The sequence below is a fragment of the Spea bombifrons genome, chromosome 1 (genome assembly GCF_027358695.1).
Source record: "Spea bombifrons isolate aSpeBom1 chromosome 1, aSpeBom1.2.pri, whole genome shotgun sequence".
In the NCBI taxonomy this organism is placed as follows: Eukaryota; Metazoa; Chordata; class Amphibia; order Anura; family Pelobatidae; genus Spea; species Spea bombifrons.
In genome coordinates this window covers 146,989,720-147,007,874 of record NC_071087.1, presented here as the reverse complement: position 1 = coordinate 147,007,874, position 18,155 = coordinate 146,989,720, and the positions used below count along the sequence as shown (strand labels likewise).

General features: G+C 38.0%; 1 protein-coding gene across 1 annotated transcript in view; it reads left to right on the top strand.

Annotated features, from left to right (window-relative positions):
* Window positions 1-1,992: 1,992 nt before the first annotated feature.
* The window catches only part of RGS7BP (regulator of G protein signaling 7 binding protein), a 39,778-nt gene continuing 23,615 nt past the window's right edge, over window positions 1,993-18,155 (top strand). Inside the window, exons 1-2 of the mRNA XM_053448024.1 lie at window positions 1,993-2,668; window positions 4,172-4,338. Of these exons, the coding sequence (XP_053303999.1) occupies window positions 2,516-2,668; window positions 4,172-4,338 (320 nt within the window). The 5' untranslated portion in view covers window positions 1,993-2,515. The remainder of the gene's footprint in view (window positions 2,669-4,171; window positions 4,339-18,155) is intronic.

Here is an 18,155-nt window from a genome sequence, read left to right as displayed (position 1 = left end):
GCATGCATAAAAAACAATATAACAACACTGTGACCTATAGCAGTATTGAAATTGAAACTCTAATTGAAAAATTCCAGTAACAACAAGATACAATTGTTATCATCTAGTGGAATATAAAATCTCCTCTATTATGTAGCTGGGATGAACCAGAGATTTCAAGTAGGAGAGGGAGGTTATTGTGAGTTTAACACACATATATTGCGGTAGGATGTTTGCGCCAAGGGGCTGACAAAGCTATACATAAATATTGGTGTAATTGCAATCAGGCACGTGGAATTTTCCCTGTTATGACTGCTCAGGATCGGACTGGGGAAGAAAAGTGGCCTTGGTTACACTCTTTACAGATCCAGTGCATGTGCAAATGGGCCCATTTTTTTTTCGGGCAACAAGTTCCCTTCTTATTCAGTTCGGCAAAAAGTTTGAGGGCATTTTTAACTCAAATTTGTTGCCCGGTGCCCACATTCACTCTCACTCTCTCACAAATTCACTCTCTCTAAATGTTTCCTTACCTTCTCTGCTGACCCCTTCTGCTTCTGCCTCTTCTTCTTCTTCATCTTTTACTTACTCATTGTGTGGCTGGGCATATCCAACCTGTGTCAGATCAGGTGAATGATGAGCGCTCTAGGCCAGATGGTCAGTCCGGACCTGGCTTATTGTTAAGTGTTTATGTTATTGAGGCATTTGGATGAAGAAATATATTTACACAAACATGGGAGGTATAGATGGTCACACAGAGACTCATGCAGAAACCAGCACACACAGAGAGGCCTGCACAGACCTGGACGTACACTAGCAAGGCACACAGGCAAATAAACATGCACTAACTTGCAAATAACAGATTAGTCTGGAATGAAAAAATAAAAAGGTTTAAGGTCCAATATGTTGTTATTACATACATAATATAAACTCTATTAATGGCAAAAGCTGTTGTGTCAGCTGTAAAAATTCTAAATTGAAAACAAATATTTCATGACATAAAGGATAATGGAAGATCTATTAATAACAATTCTCTATGTAAAAGAGGAAATATGTGTGAAGGGTTCAGTCACAAAATGGGCAAATACAAATGTATTTACATAAACAAACAAGAAAAACATATTGTGTGGAACAAAGTTATCAAAGGAAGATAATGATTTTGGAAGAAGCTGAACGCATTGCAGTCCTGGCTAATATTCCTGGTTGTAGACATGTGCCAGTGACCCATAACAAGCCCTCCTGGTATATGTCAGATATCTACATGCAAAGCATGCAGTATTCATATATTAATGTCCTTCAACTGCAAAGTTTCACTTGAGGTTTTATCTAAAAGAAGCTAGGTGACCCTGCTGAATATCAGTTGATTATGTTCCTCTCCTGACACACACCTGGATGCTCTACATGTCATCCAATAACCTAAAGTCTCAAAATAAATTAATCAAAAAAATCAAATAAAAAAATTAATTACATATTTCCAACATACCAAAACTAATATATATATATATATATAAAATATTATATTCAACATGTTACAATTCTTTTATGGCTTTTTATGAGCTTGATCCATATTAAGGTTACCCCTATAATATTCTAGACTATTTTTATTGGAGTTGTATTAAAGCCACCATGAAGAAAACACAATTTCAGCTCTAGAATGTAAATCTGAAGCCAAAGTTAAAGACTTCTTAATTTGTCAATTAACCCCTGAAACATTGATCCTCTTTGTGTAAAGGAATTCCAGAGGTTAGAGAAAACACACGTGAGCACTGTACGAGCCCATCGTCTACCTCTATGACAATGTATTTCACTCCACAGACACTTTGGCTTTCTAAAAATAGAACAGTGTGAAGTAATAACACAATTGATGCTCTTGAGGATCTCATTGGATAAGTATATAAGCAGCAGGGGGTGGATTGATAGATCACATTAGTATTCCCGTCCTATCAATGTGCTGGGCTGCTAACCACGTCAGTCTGCCAGATTCCCAACCTCTTTTTCCAGTCCCACCAGGCATTTCAGAGGATCTGAAGGAAGGAAGCTGTATTAGACTGGTCGTGGATCGGATCATACATGACATTTAATCCCCCCGGGGAGGTGTGGTAAGCCCTGCTTTGGCTAATGAAAGAAATGCAGCTTATCCACTGGGACTTATGAGTGAGGGATGCGAATCCTATTCTGAATGGCAACTCTTCACTGCGAGTTATGGTTGTCCATGTCCTGCCTTGCGATCGATATTGAGAGGAAGGTTTCTGGTGCTGCCATTGGGAAGCTTCCTTCTGGAATCACAATGCCATTGAAGAGCTAATCTCCCCTTGCAACTGTATTCTTAAGACTCCAGCTAGAATGCAGCAAGGAAAGGCAGTCTCATGTCCAGCTCTTCTTCTGGCTGAAGGTTACCTGCTGCAGCGGCAGACCTTTTAAAAGGAAGAGGTCTCGTGCAAGCCTTAAGGTGGCTCTGCTCCATACTTTGAGTTCAGTACTGTGGCTAGCGCCTTGCACCCCCCATCTCGCCTTGGCTTTGCTTGGTGGATGTGTATGCATGAGTTCTGCACCGAATGGGCGCAAGAACCGCCCCAGGTCACAAGGAACTATCTTCCAGATCGGCAGCAAACCTCACCCCGGAGACTCTGACCGCAGAGGGAGCTCAGAGAGCCCCCTTAGATCTCAGAGAACCCTGGACCACTGCAAAATGGTGGGTAAAAGCCAACAATGCATTTGTTTTAGAAGGGTTTTGCTTTAGTGCCGCTCCCCACCCCCATCCCCACCGGCTTGTCTATTCACATCACGTGCAGTTGCACTATTTTTAAAAGCTGCAGTGCCTCTGTGATGACACCCTTGCCCAGATTAGAATCGATTCCGCACTGCATTGCAATGAGATGGGTTTTGGGTGAGCCCGGGCTGCGGCTTCTCAATGGGTGGCACTGTATATTAACACCTTCGGTGCTGGCTGCAGGTGGCAGTGCAGGTCAGCTCACGGCTGACACTGGTACCCAAAAAGCTTGATTCATCCCCAAAGCTTCCGATCTCTACGTTATTTGTAATTATTGCACTTACCCTGCCTTCGTAATCATTGTCCTTCATTCATTTTGTAACTTTAGCATGAAACCCCCACAGTGTACATGTCACAATCAATATCTGATGTTAATTCTTTCTCATCTGATACTATTTATATGTTGGATTACAGGAGACATTAGATTGTTAAATACTACTGACTCCAACATTATGAATAAGGTTTATCTGAATTCTAGTGCATTTCTGTATCTTGGAACACATTGTTTTGTCTTATTGTATATTTTTATTTCTAAACTATATTAATAATAATAATAATAATAATATCTGTGTGTTATATATACATATTCCTTATTTTCTTAGCCATTGAATTTAAAAGTCTAAATGGTGATACAATTGTTATTTTACAATCTCTATCTAAAGTGAAGTATTTTGAAGTGTTAATATTGCATGATAAGTTACTGTGAGTTCCACATTATTAGCATTTGGCACCTAACAGGTTAATATCACTTACAACTTTTGGGATATTTTTCAGGCAGTTTTTAGGGAAAAAAAAATATAAAGGTTATTTTTTAATGAAGCACCAACATTGGTTAGGGGGAAAAAATGATTTAAATCCATCGTCTATATTTTTGGGACATTGCCTCCAGACACCTGTATGCCACTTCCTCTGAAGTCTAGCTTTTACAGGGTAAGGCAAATCGGTTGTCCTCAGCTGATCCCACTGCTGGTACTTTACTGGCATTGTCATATCACCACCATAAATACACAAACCTGACTTATAAGATACATACAAAATGGGGTGAACTGCATGCCAAGATGCAATGTAAAAATTGTAAAATGTTCTTTTGGAATAATTGCCATTTAAATGCAGAATAATTAACAGAGCTTTGATTTCCTCCCAATAGCTATATTGACTCATATCATTGCATACCCCTGTGGTATGTAAAGTGTTAAGCATAATTTCACAAAATGTGTTTTGTAAGCTTGCTGACCAATTGTTCACATAACATATAAGACATGTTTTTGACGACCTTAAATTGATTTACAGAGTGTAATAGTTGTATACATGCTTACATCTCTCTAACTTTCTAATACATGTTTAATCTAATAGCTGTAGCAAATTTGGATTACAGAAAAATAAATGTAATGTAATAATTTGTGATGGCGACCTTGTATCTTTTAGCTTGTCCAGGATTTCAACACCCAGGTGGCTTTGTACCGTGAGTTAGTCATTTCCATTGGGGATGTGTCAGTAAGCTGTCCCTCTCTACGGGCTGAAATGCACAAAACTCGAACCAAAGGCTGTGAGATGGCACTCCAGGCGCACCAAAAGCTCTCCACAATCTCTGGGTAGGATATGCTCTTTCCATAATTCATAATCAAGCTGCTAATTCCTTATGTTCGCTCTGTGTGATTGAAACTGGCTCAGAGGTCTTTGCAAGGACACCAGGCTCTTATCATGTGAAAGCTGAAGAGAGCACGTAGTTGCTTTGTTTCTTCCAAATGACTTCTAATGCAGTGTCTGGAAGCTGGATTGAATATAGAAACAAGTGGGGTATCAGCCGTACACTTCCTAAGTGTGCATTGCTAACAGTGTCACATTGCCTTAATTAAGATGGGTGGATGTTTCCTGAAATATTGGACCTTAAAATAATGCAATCAGCGCAGCCAACACTGCACTGCTTTATGGATTTGCCACCTTACAATTGGTTCCTTCTTAAAAGTTAAGGTAACCTACATGTACAGTAGGTTGTAGGTTTATACAGTAAATGCGCCTATATGGTGTAAAAATACACAATAACACATTTCTCGCCCAAACACATTCCATTTTGGGTATTTGAGTCTCTGTTTGTCAAAAACTCAAAAGCCACTCTTTAACTTCCCACACTCTTAATTGGCATCCATTCTGTTTCAGTACTTTCATAGGACATCATTGTTCTTCATTTGCTTTTGATGCAATAGCACAGGAGACAGAAGTAGTTTCTTTACCTCTGGCCCCCAGTGATGAATGCAGATGATGCAGAACTGTAGAGGTGGCCAGACACATAACTGCATCATATGTTCCTCTGTAGTCAGCATAGACACTAAACCTATTCACATCCCTTCATCTTCATTATGTGGTAACCATTGTTGGAAAATGAGTAGGAAATATTGGTAAAAGTGGCTGTAGGTCTGGGAAACTGTTAGGAAGTGAATATGCCCTCTACTGATATCTCTCATTATTGGCCTTTCCTGCAACAACTTGCCAACAGCCAAGCCTGTTGTTTCACATTCCATCACCCCTTACATTTTTGTTGCTTTCATCCAAAGAGAAAGCATCAGGTTGTTCAGGCTTTTAAGTTACAAAGGAACACTTTTCTACAGCTGTTTTAGTTATATGCTCTGTCAGGTCTAAGAAGAGACATTAGTGGACACGGTTGGATAAGAATTCAGTCAAATCATCTGAACCCACTTTGCTTACTCCGACCTCCTCAAAAAAAGTTTTTCTAGACTGCTACCTGGTGGAATTGTTGGCCCTGACCCCCAGCAGGTGATTCATTAAGCAAACTGGAACAATCTTGGTTATATTTATGGAGGACCACATTTTTTTTGATGTAGTTCGGATGAAAATTTGTTATTTTCTTACTTTTTTTCAATGCAGTATAGCAGCTACATGCTCGGCTGTATTTGCAGTTCCTGCTACATTGAGAGAGATTGTAAAAGAAATATTATATTATATAATATATATTATATATAGTTATGATAGACCAGCTTTACGCCTTACTGAAGTTGGGAATGCTCAGTAACCCTCATTAGGGTTCTGTTTTTTTCTGTAAATTATAAAGGGCCAACCTCAGTGGGCAGTGATCTTGGCTGGCCCTGTATAATGTATTGTTCATATCAGTAAGAGTTCTCCAAAGTATCTGCACCCATTGCATTATACAGGCTCCGCTAACCCCTTCCTGCTGGAGAAAGTTTTCAGCATTAGCCCTTCATAATAAATAGTGACATAAGGGAACTGAAACCACAACTCTGTTGCAAACTCTACTGACAATTCTCCCATTAGGGAATAAATCACATTGAGTACACAGATTCTAATATCAGCACATTTCCAATATATGGAATGAACGAACCTAGTTAGGCAAAGACACCAGGTTAACTGGTTAACAAGTTACCAAACAGGTGGAGCATACTTATATTTGTTTACCTTGGTCTAACACTAATCATACTGACACCAGGGTACCAAGGGTACATCTGACTAGGGTTGGGTCCTGTTAATAGCAAAAGTGGAGAGGACTACGTTATCTACGAAATGTTTTTCACAATACTATACATAAGGTAAAGGGCTAAGGCGGTCCATTTCATGAAATCTAACTAAAGAAATTCAACAGTGGCCCCTTTGATAAAACATAAAGAGGATTTGTCATGGTTCCTAAATCCTATAGTTGACACTGCTCTATGGCGAATTACATATGTATTGAAAACCTACCTTGTATTCATATCATAGGGAAATAATGTTTTTAGGGTCTGTGTGATTATCCCCTTTTGTTAAGTTTCTGATTATTGATTGGTTCAAAAAATGAATTTGAGGACAGGAAATTGATGAGATGATGATAGTTTTGCCACAGACTGCCACCACTCTAGGCTTCCAAGAGGTTACATTTTAAGTGTAATATCTCCAAAATAATTACAGCTATTAAACCCAATGACTAATGCTGTGATGGCGATGGTTTCCCTTTAAATTATTCCACACTTCTTTCTTTATTACTAAAATCAACCTGAACCATGTCTAACTGACTTTCTGGCACATTGGCCTTTCTCCTGAATAATGAAACAATGTTATTTAAAATGGATTGAATGTAACATTTGGCAGAAGCCACAAACCATTAAGCTGGCAACTAAACATGAAATGTTTTTCCCGGAATAATAAAGTAACATTGTTTTAGAAGTATGTCAACATTCAGCCTGACTAAATTCCAGTAACGCTACATCAGTTACAGAATTTCCCCCAAAATAATCACAATGCACAAATAAAACACTTAAAGGGAATGTAACCTTTCTTAGTGAAACCGTGTTAATGATAAATAAGGAACACATATCCTGTTCTATATAAGAACAAGATGCACTGTTGTTTTTACAGTCTGCACTGTATTTTTGAACAAATTTAATTCACTTTAAGAAATATGCTGATATTTAAGAAAAAAAGCTGTGTTTATTTTAATGTACGAACCATTGCCATCAAAATAGAACGGATACCGCTAACATTTTTATGAATCAATGTTTACACGTGAAAAACTGTATAGTCATTAGGCTTGCAATTTGTCTTCTCTGTCTCAGAAACTAAGGCAATAGGCAAAAATACTTTTTTTTTTTCCACAAATTTTTTTTTATCAAAAGTAACAGTTTCCCAAAAGGTTGTGGTTATTCATTCTGTTCTGTATTCTCATTATATCTGCCAAGCCATAGGTTCTACACTTTGCCTCTTTATGTGTTCAGTGTTTTATGCCCTTTAAATTAACATTATTTATAATCTTAAAACTTCTTAGGGGTTATGTCATTATACTTTACACCCATAAAGTACCCGAGTTTAACCCCTTAAGGACAATTGGCGGTCCCTAAACCCATTGAAAACAATGCATTTTGAGCCCGTATATGTACGGGCTTTGTCATTAAGAGGTTAATAATTGTGCTTTACCTATAAACATACCGTATTGGCTCGAATATAGGCCGCACTTTTTTCCCCCACTTTAAGTTTTTAAAGTGGGGGTGCGGCCTATATTCGGGCTCTAGCGCCCGACGCCCGGGACTGCAGGGCGTGCAGCGGGGTTAAGATACAGATCCCCCGCAGCGGTGCAGGGGACCTGCATCCTTCTCCCCGATACGCTCAGACAGACAGCCTCCCCTGCCAGCACTTCCCACGGGGGGGGGGTGCCGGCACGGGAGGTTATCTAAGCGTTTTACCTCTGCCCACCCCCGACTTACCGGAGCAGACTCCCGGGTGTCTTGCGGGGCCGGCGGGAGACATTTACGCAATACGCGCATGCAACTTCCGGTACCGGAAGTTGCATACGCGTATTGCGTAGATGTCCCTCGCCGGCCCCGCAAGACACCCGGGAGTCTGCTCCGGTAAGTCGAGGAGGGGGGCAGAGGAGGACAGCGACAGCGGCAGCTTATCGCGGGGAGGGAGGACAGCGGCAGCGTATCGCGGGGAGGGAGGACAGCGGCAGCGGATCTCGGGGAGGGAGGACAGCGGCAGCGGATCTCGGGGAGGGAGGACAGCGGCAGCGTATCTCGGGGAGGGAGGACAGCGGCAGCGTATCGCGGGGAGGGAGGACAGCGGCAGCGGATCGCGGGGAGGGAGGACAGCGGCAGCGTATCTCGGGGAGGGAGGACAGTGGCAGCATATCTCGGGGGGGGACAGAGTGGCAGCATGTTTTTTTTGGTGCTTTTTTAAAGAAAAAAAACTTTTTCTTTAAAAAAGCACCAAACTTTTAGGGTGCGGCCTATATACGGGGGCGGCCTATATCCGAGCCAATACGGTATTATCTTAGTGATATCATATGGACCTCATTATGTTTTATTTGTTTTTTAATAATAAAATTCACTATGTCTGCTAGAGGACACTTGTCTAGTATATCCTTTCTGTACTTTTATATACATGTATTTTTACTAGAACCTAATAACCCAAAAATTAGGAGGCCTCATACAGACATTTGCCAAAAATTAGTTTGACAGAGAAGCAAAGCATTGGTGGTTAAAACCTGGATTGGTTGCATTAGGGTGTCACCTTTAAGCTAATTTCTGACTTTGAGAATAATTATTCTATGTAAGTCATTCCCCCTTCTTTATTTCTCGTTATGTTTGAACTTTTTAACCCCTAAAGGACAATGGGCGGTCCCTAAACTCATTGAAAACAATGCATTTTGAGCCCGTATATGTATGGGCTTTGTCATTAAGGAGTTAAGGAGGGATACAGTAAATGTTGACCCATGTATAGCTGTTTTCAGTTTTGTATGTATAAGAATCCAAACTTGAAGGTTATGTTTCCATCAACAGAATCAATTTGTCTCTTAGGAACAGTGTTTGTGTTGACTTGAAAAAAGTGGTTACCGTGTTACTTGAAGAGTTCAAGACAACAGTGTGTGAGCAAATGTCTTTTATCTTCTTTGAGTGTGAATGACATGCAATATAGTATATTAAAGTCGCTGTTCTACATAAATAAAAACGTAATTGCGCTCTCTGATATGTTAAGAACATAAACCATACCAAAACACACACTTGTAAGAAGCCTTTTTATCTTTTTTTTTCTATGGTAGGAACCCATCCATGTTTTTTTGTGTTGCATGATTAAGTGTTTCTGGGGGGAAAAATTGTAGATTATTATTGGAAAGCTTTGGACGGTACAAGGAATTGTGTAATTATGTTTCATCTCACTGAAATACACATTTGTCATCAAAGAACATTTTCTATTAACAAAAAATAGAGTTTTTATTATTTTAGTTTTATTAAAATAGTGAGGTTGCCTGTGAAGGGGATGGTAGGTGCTTGGTGGTGTTTACTGGTTCCAGGAGTGCAGTCATCTTTGGGGGATGGGCATTATAATTTGTATTATCAGGAAATAGATAGTTGGTCCAGCATTCCATTGTCCATTTCCCAGCATTTCATTAGACTTGAGTGTAGGCAGCTGCCATTCTGTATGTCTAGCTGAAGACATATTTCCGTTTAGGGTAGCTTTTCAGAACAAAGAATGAATCCACACCTATCTTCAATATTGTATTAAAACATCATAAAGGAACATTACTTAATAAGGATAATTTAATTCTCTTCATTTCATTTTTAAAATAAAATATTGAAGCCTATGGTCAGTGCATAATTCAAGCTAGTATTGAATGAGACAGTGAGGCAAAAATACCTGGCTACACTAACCCCCTCCCCCATAAAATTGTCATGTGGCAAGAGGGTAATAGATAAATGCAACAGCCTCTCCCATCAGATTTGGTAGAGATTAGTACAGTGAGGGAATTTAAACATGTGTGGGATAGACATCAAGCTATCCTGAATCTATATAAGATGAAGGACTGATTAAAGTCTGAGTCTGGGATAAAACACGCATAATATCTTCTATATATGTCTTCTATAGTTAATCTTCAAAATAAAATAAACAACCCTTGCTTGGTATATATCTGCATAAAACACATGTAAATGCATACATAAGATACATAATTTAATTAAACAATACACAATGTAATATCTCGGCACAGTTATGTCTGCAATGTTAGACTGACCTAAATGAAGTTTAAATTTGATGTCTCTTGGGCACACAAGATAAAAGCTACAACTCTAGTACCCAGAAAATGTGCAGCATGACAGGTTAATCCTATCAATGCACAGACACGGCGTCCTAAAATTAAGAAATATTATTATCATCATTTCTTTAGACTTTAGACAATATTTTCCTAGCAGGAAAGTTCTGCCCACAAGTAGTACGTATTAGAGATGTTCTTGGACTACTTAAATTGTTAAAATTTATGGTTTCAAATCAAATGAATATGTAGTTGCATTCTTCTTGTTTATGAATTATTTAATAAACATTTGAATTATTTAATGATTATTTGAATTAATGCAACTATAAATTACTTTGATCAAACCTTCTTACTCACTTTGTTCTGCACCATCGCGTTGTATACTAAACAGTACGACATGCATTATTGGATGGGAAGGGACAGACTGTGGATGCACAGGCAAACGGCTTTACATTGCTGCTACAGGATCAATTTGTACTTTAGATTAAAGGCTATAGGTCAGCGGTTTAGACAGAGCTTGCCATTCACTAGTTTGTAAATAATGAATCTGTTGTAAAAGTATTTTATGTATTAAAGACCGATTGCACCATGATCAGTACACTCATTGTACATAAACTGTAACATCTTGTATAGGATACTCAAAATGCTTCCATGTTGAAGACGCACATTACACACATCAAAAACAGTACGACTACAATCTTTTTTTACTTTAACATTACATGTTTTTGGTTTCTAAATACTTGCACACACGATCAATGTATACCTATCAGTATGCTCCTCCATCAAGAAAGTATCATACTGATGTCTGTGTGTTAGGGTAATGCATTTGCCTTACTGGGAAGATATCGCTCTCTCCCATTGCTTTTAACCCAAGTGGCCTTATTGAAAGACTTATTGCAGGGCATTAGATAAATAAGAATATAAATAAAGGGGTATACTAGAGAAACTTCATAGTTTTTGTTTTCTTGTTCTTTTGTGAGGGTTTAAAAACAGATTGAGGTATGTTACAAGATATATGTTGTGAAGCACATCAGATACCAGAATAACAGGAACTGCAATATACAGTATTTTCTGTATTTTAACATTTATGAAATGTTTCTCTTTTTGTAACCCTATCCTTCGCTCTGTTCCCATGGAAATAAACTGTGTACCCATTCTACAAATACGTTGGCATCCTCCTTCCTATGATTAGCTATGCTATGGAAAGCCTAAATGTGCCGCTACACTGGTGACTAACTGTAACCCTCAGTAAGTCTTTTGGTTCTGGTAAGTGGTTAGAATGACTTATGATCTTTCCTGTGGTATGATGGGATTCGATTTTACAGGCACAACTTGAACCACATTGGGTTGGACATAATTGTGATCTATACAATGTCCCCTATATGTCTCTTATAAGATTTAGTTTATGGGATCATTTTGGATCTGAAAAAAACAAAAACTGTCTGCACTTCTTACCCTAATAAAGTTGGCAACAAATATATAAACATAATATAAATGAGAGGTTTTGGTTATATGAATTGGCCAAAGCATAATTAAGCTCACCCGCCACGTCAAGGCACACTCTCAATAGGGTGAGAACCTACTCTCACCTCCTACATAGTGGGCACACAAAGCAGTTTATACTGCTACCAAAACCTTATTAATGTGTTGGGGGAGGTGCAATTAAACCTCCTCCCTATTAACCCCTGGACAGCAAGCTGCAACCAGACTGATGAGGAGCCAACAACCTCAAATATGTGCAAACAGGGAAAAGAAAAAATGTCGGTGCGCTAAGCTAGTCTCAGGCTCAAATAATACAAATGTATAATACGAGGCCTACCAAACAGTGTAAGCATGCTGCAAAAACAGTGTATTGGCTGTACAATGTATACAAAAAACAAAAACTGTCTGCGCTTCTTACCCTAGCTGGATCTGCTTCAGTATTTGTGGGCTGACTCCTAATGGCTATATAACTAATTATATGTAACCAGAAATAGAGACAATTTAGCTTCATCTCCACTATAATATGCCTATGTCGAAACATACCCTGGGTGGAAAAAATATGGAATCAGGTGACCACCATGTATACTTTGTACATTGTTCTTATTTACAGGATTGTAATTACCCTTCAACTAGCTGCTTATACTCAGTGATCTCATAAAACAACTTTGATCTTCCATCATATCTTCATAATAGCTAGGTTGAGTAAGGTGGAGCTGACAGCTAGAAAGGAGAAGGGAAATGGCTGCAGTGTATCCGAGGCTATTGTAATCAATGTTTTGTGGCTGTTTGCCAAAGCCTAAGTAGCTTTGTTCCCTTCTGGTGATATATCAAATGTGTCATGAGAGAATGATCTGCCTATAATAAGCAGTTGGCAGTAGATTTCTTTATGTAACTGTGAATTTCCAAAAATCTATTTGTCCCTCGACATGACACGAGAGTCTATTTATTAAACCATGATTTGCATGGGAGTCAAGATGGGATAAAACTAATCTCAATAATGTAACTATGTAATAGAAAGGGCCTTTGCCCTACAAAAAGTCCTGTGTTGAAAAGGTATAATGCCCAGGCTGGGACTGGTCATTTAGATCATCAGGATATGCACGCTGCTTGAGTATAAAAGCCTAATGTGGTTTTTGTGTAGACAGTCAACGATTGAATGCACGTCGTTTAGCGGCCACTGACCTTAAACTGCCAGGAGCGCATAGTCATCCCCAATCCACCCTGATAAGGAATAACTGGTGCGATTAAATGTTACAATCCACAGGGAAGACTCCAGCTACCATATACACTTTAATGTATTTGAATCTCCCTTGCAAATCCATGGAAGGATTCAGCAGTGTGCTATACTCAAGGCTCTTTAACAAGACCCCCCAACAGCATGAAAAGAAAGAACTCCCTTTAACTTCAGAGGAAGAGTTTTCCTGCATAAAAGTGCTTTTAGTTATTCTAACAAATGTAAAAGTTCTTTGCATTCTACATTGGTGGTGCTATTTTATGCCTTAAATGTAATAACCCGCTCTTTCTAAAATATATTGAGGTCATGGCTATCTTGCCATTTTTCATTTATTTCATGATCATTATACATAATAGCTCAAGCATCACCATTAAAACAGACCCAGTAATAGGATTTATGTATATACTATAACACACAGTAACACACAACCAAACCCCATGCTACAGAGAAACAGCAGATAATTGTAGTACTACATACATGGTACTGCTGACTTCAAACCAAGCTTAGAATTACAAGTCCGGAATTCAATTAAATTAAAGGCGCTGGTTCAATATTTTTGCACCTCTGCTCTTGTGCTGCTTCATTACTAAGAATAACTATTAACTGGTATATTACATGGGCCGATTGCCCTACCTGAAAAAAATGGTCTTGTGGCTCTGCGGGGGATCTGTTACATATATTAACAAGCACCACTGAGGAACACTTCCACAATAGTCTCTTCTAGCTTTCCAAAGCTCTGACTCCAGTGAAGGCTGAGCTTGATGTGATTTGCTATCCAAAAGTCTGAGGACTGCAGATTGAAAAACTTTAGATATTGGACGTTAAAATATATGATTAAAACATTGTAAAACCATTCAACCATATCAATTATAAATATGTATACGCTCAAGCACACACACACACCATGGGGATATTTTCCTGTCTGTGTATTTTCCCATATCACATTCATCCCATTGGGATCTTCAGCCTGCTTGCTCCCTCTGCAAACACTTCATTTTCTCTGCCTACCTAATACTGATTACTGGCAAGGAGTAATGCTACCGATTGTTATTAGCTGGAAACCGGTCTCTGGAGAAGTCTTCGCTGTTACTGGAACGCACTAGGATCTATTTCACAAACTTTGTGTTTGTATGGTCAACAAGCATGCAGCATAGGCCTTTCTATATGATACATGTATTTAACACTGAAATAAAAGACTGTATATTAAATGGCAACAGTGGAAAAAAACATGGAGAGAAACCATTCATGGTATGAATTAAATATGTGTTACCCATTTTGCGAGCTACCATTTCTTTTTAATTCGCTTTTATTTTCTTGTTTTAGCTAATATATCAGACTTATTGTACTGACGCGAAAGGTGCTTTATGATTGAAGGTATCCACTTGCATGAAGTTTTGCATGTAAAACTACTCTGGCTTATAGAATCGGAAAGAAAGAGCAGAAGAAATATTTGCTCAAAATCTAATTATTTTTAAATTTAGACACTTAACATTTAGCACAGGGGTTCTGATTTGGTTTGAGGCATTTACCAGTTGAGCAATTAATTGCAAAAGCAATACGATGAGATGCTAACATTTTTGCACTTGAAGGGATTTTATTTGATTTATTTTTAGCACATGCCTCAATTACCCTTATGCTAAAAATAGCATTACGGAAAACAGCCAAAAAATGACTCTGCAAGCCTCAGTTCTCCACCTGGACTTCCCCATGCCACTGATACTCTAACTTGCTGACAGGCTAACAAGAAGCAAAAAGTATAACATTAATATAATCGCAGCATGAACTATCATGTTAAAAAATACATGCCTTTTTTAACATAGAAAAATGTAATGTCATGCAGAAGGGGAAATATGCACAAGTTAATTTTTCAGGTTACGTTTACTTACCCTGCGCAAGCAAAATGGAATAGACTTATGCCAATATGGAAACACACACAAAGGCAACATATATGTCATTTTTTTATTCATTATCCATGGTTACAGCAAAAGGTGACAGTGATGAGATTTTTACCATATTCAGTATAAAGAAATTTCTAGAACTCTCATTAGACATATACATTTACAGGTAACTCCAGGTTATCCATTAAGATTAAAGGATAAGTAGTTAATATTCTAAAGAAAGGTTTATTTGATTTTTTTTTTTACTAAGGATGCTTACAATGCAGAATTCCCTGCCAAATAAAGATGTTTTATTAGATTCAGTGGATCCCTTCAATTATAGGTTGGATACCCTACTAGCAACAGCGAGCATTGCTTTTAGCAAAGGTAAAATTGATCCAGAAATAAAATCAGATTATCTTTGATGTTGGCAGAAAATAGTTTTTGTCCCTTGGCTACAAAAGTGTAATGGTAAAAATAGTGTTGATATTTGTTTTTCCATTCTTTTGGTAAATTATTGTGCGCTCAGGATAATTTTTATAGACTTGCATTTAACCGCATTTATAATCAAGCTATGTAATACAGAATGTATGTTTTTACTTGGGCTAGGGTTCTTACAAATGCCTCTAGCTGCTGATTTTGTCCATGGATCCAGTTGGATGACCAGGTTGTGGTATAAGTATTAGAATAGAATTATTCATCGATATCTCTTTACTGAGTTGGATTTATATCTTACATTTAAAGAATAGTTCATCTTAGCCAAATTAATATTTCATTTTTCAATGAGAAAATCCTGCACTTGGTTAGTAAATTCAAAAATCGGCATCTTTTAATACATATGCTTTCAGTGACCTATATTTTTATTTAGTGAAAGTGAATGGGTAATGTACAATGAAATAAACATTCCCGAGCTATAGATTTTTCATTGCAAAACAGAAAACTAAAATTATCTCTTGCGTTACGTTTGGGATTCTAGCGATTTTCTATTGCAGAACCAGTCATAAGCAAAAATGGGAATTCTCAGGGTTTGATCTCAAGTCCAACGTTCCCTCTAATCTTTAGTAATTTGTATGCGCAGAAATCTTATGTTGTGCAATTTTTTTTATTCCTGTTATAAAACTATGTGTGCACTGAATGCTTGTGCAAAGGTAAGCCTGAAAGTGTTTCGAGATACTTTTGGCACAGCCTCTCTCTCTCATGTCTAATAAAACTGTATTTTAATAGAATACAAATATAAATGCAATATATGAAGTTACGTATTTAGTTTAGATTTTATCCGATACTTTGTAGTTTGAACTACTTCAGTTTGTTGATTCATTAAATAAGTAAGTCATAGGACGGTTCCCCGAATGTCCATCAACTTGTGTGTATATTTATGTGTAAGGCCATAGAGGGTGTGTGTATGTGTAAATGTTGGATTGGTGTGTATTTGTAAATGTATGGTGTTAGAGTGGTTGTGTGTGTATGCATGTATGTGTATGTTGTAAGAGTGTGTGTATGCATGTATGGGCATACCTGTGAAGTTGTGGGCAATGGCTACCCTTGCCAGGACTGTCCACTGACCCATTTAAATGGGAAATTTAAATATTCTGAGGGTCACATAATCTAGAACTGGCTCCTTTCTATTTGATACTGCTTTGATCATATTGAAGTATATTAGAGTTGATATCCTTGCTTGAATACAGATGACTCAATTATGTGTATCTTTAAATAATGAGCCACTTGGGTAACGCATCTGGTGACTCACTACATGGAATGTTCACGATGGGCTATTAAAGGGTTAATATATCAAAAGTCTCACGGTCGGTTCATTTAGAAAGTTACTAGGTATGGTCATAAGAAAATTCAAATTCTAGAGGGATTATTTCCCATTAGGTCTGCTATACAGACCTGAACCCCTTGTAACCTTCATTTATCCTCTCGTGTCTGATTTGCGATATCACTATTAGAGATTTGGCAGCATGCATATCAGGTTGCGGACTTGTAAGAGTCTGCAGAGGCTCCCTCTACCACTGCAGGCTACCACACCCATCACTTCCCCCAATGATGTCATGCATACTGGTGCTCTAGAAATGCGTTATGATGGAATTTAGCCAATTTTCAATATATATTTATTGGTTACAGTAAGGCCAGTCATGAATCTGTTAAAGGTATCCAGAACAAATCCCTACATCTATATACAGCATTAGGCACGTTCTTTCCTCCTGAAATTGCACATTAATCACCTCTGTTATTTTCTCTTTTACTGAAAACAAAGCTACCATCTTGCAGCATACAGGGTTAAGTTGCTGCGTCCCCAAATATATTTGTGACAGACACTTTCAAAAGTAGCTGTGCTGGGACATAGTCTGGCAAAACTATAGAGGTAGTATCAGGGGAGGGCTGCTAGAATTTGACATAGGGGACAAATGATTCAGTCCTGTCCAAAATACATTTATTAGAAAGGGAATGTATAGAAGGGAGCAAAAAAGGACCTGATATGTATTTTCTTGTTACCATAGGCAGCCTGGTGGATAAATGTGGGATTGAGTCATAGAAACATAGAATTTGATAGCAGGTAAGAAGCATTTTTCCTGCTTTAAAGACTCAAACATTAATCAGTCATTGGGCGTGTCATAGATTCAGCATAGCCATATGCCACTCGTGTGTTAAATTCCTTTATTATGGTAACCTCTACCACTTATGCTGGGGAACTGTTCCACTTATCTAAGTAACTCTCTAAGTAACTTTCTTACATTACATCTAAGCTCGATGATTTGGATCCTGCAAATTATTCACCATTTTTAGTAGCCCTTGTCAGAAATATCTCCAGAACTTGTCTTGGGAGGATTTGGATGTCATTTGCTTTTCTATTTCATAGGAAATTAAATAAAATTAGCTTGAAATGCCTTTCAGGTCCGCCTGAAACTCACCAATATCACTTCGTATTATAAAGCGCCAAGTGTCTGTTTCATATCAGTCTCTGACCATCCAGTTGCGTTTCGTGTAACAGTTGGAAGTATTGGAATGTTTCCATTAAATCTCCGTTTCCTATATTTCCTAGAGGCTAATCCACTAAATCATGCAAAAATGCATTCATCAGTTCTCTCTTATATTTGGTAAGCATTCTGTTATAGATTTTGACATTCCGCTAGGTATCAATTAGATAGGTTCCACCTTTTCTGTTTCTAATGTCATTATGTTTAATTAATGACTGTTGTGCATGTCTCGTTTGATTAATCAACCGTCCATGTTATTAAGTTGTACAATAAATTATACACCAGTTTTGTGTAATTGAATAAACATATTAAG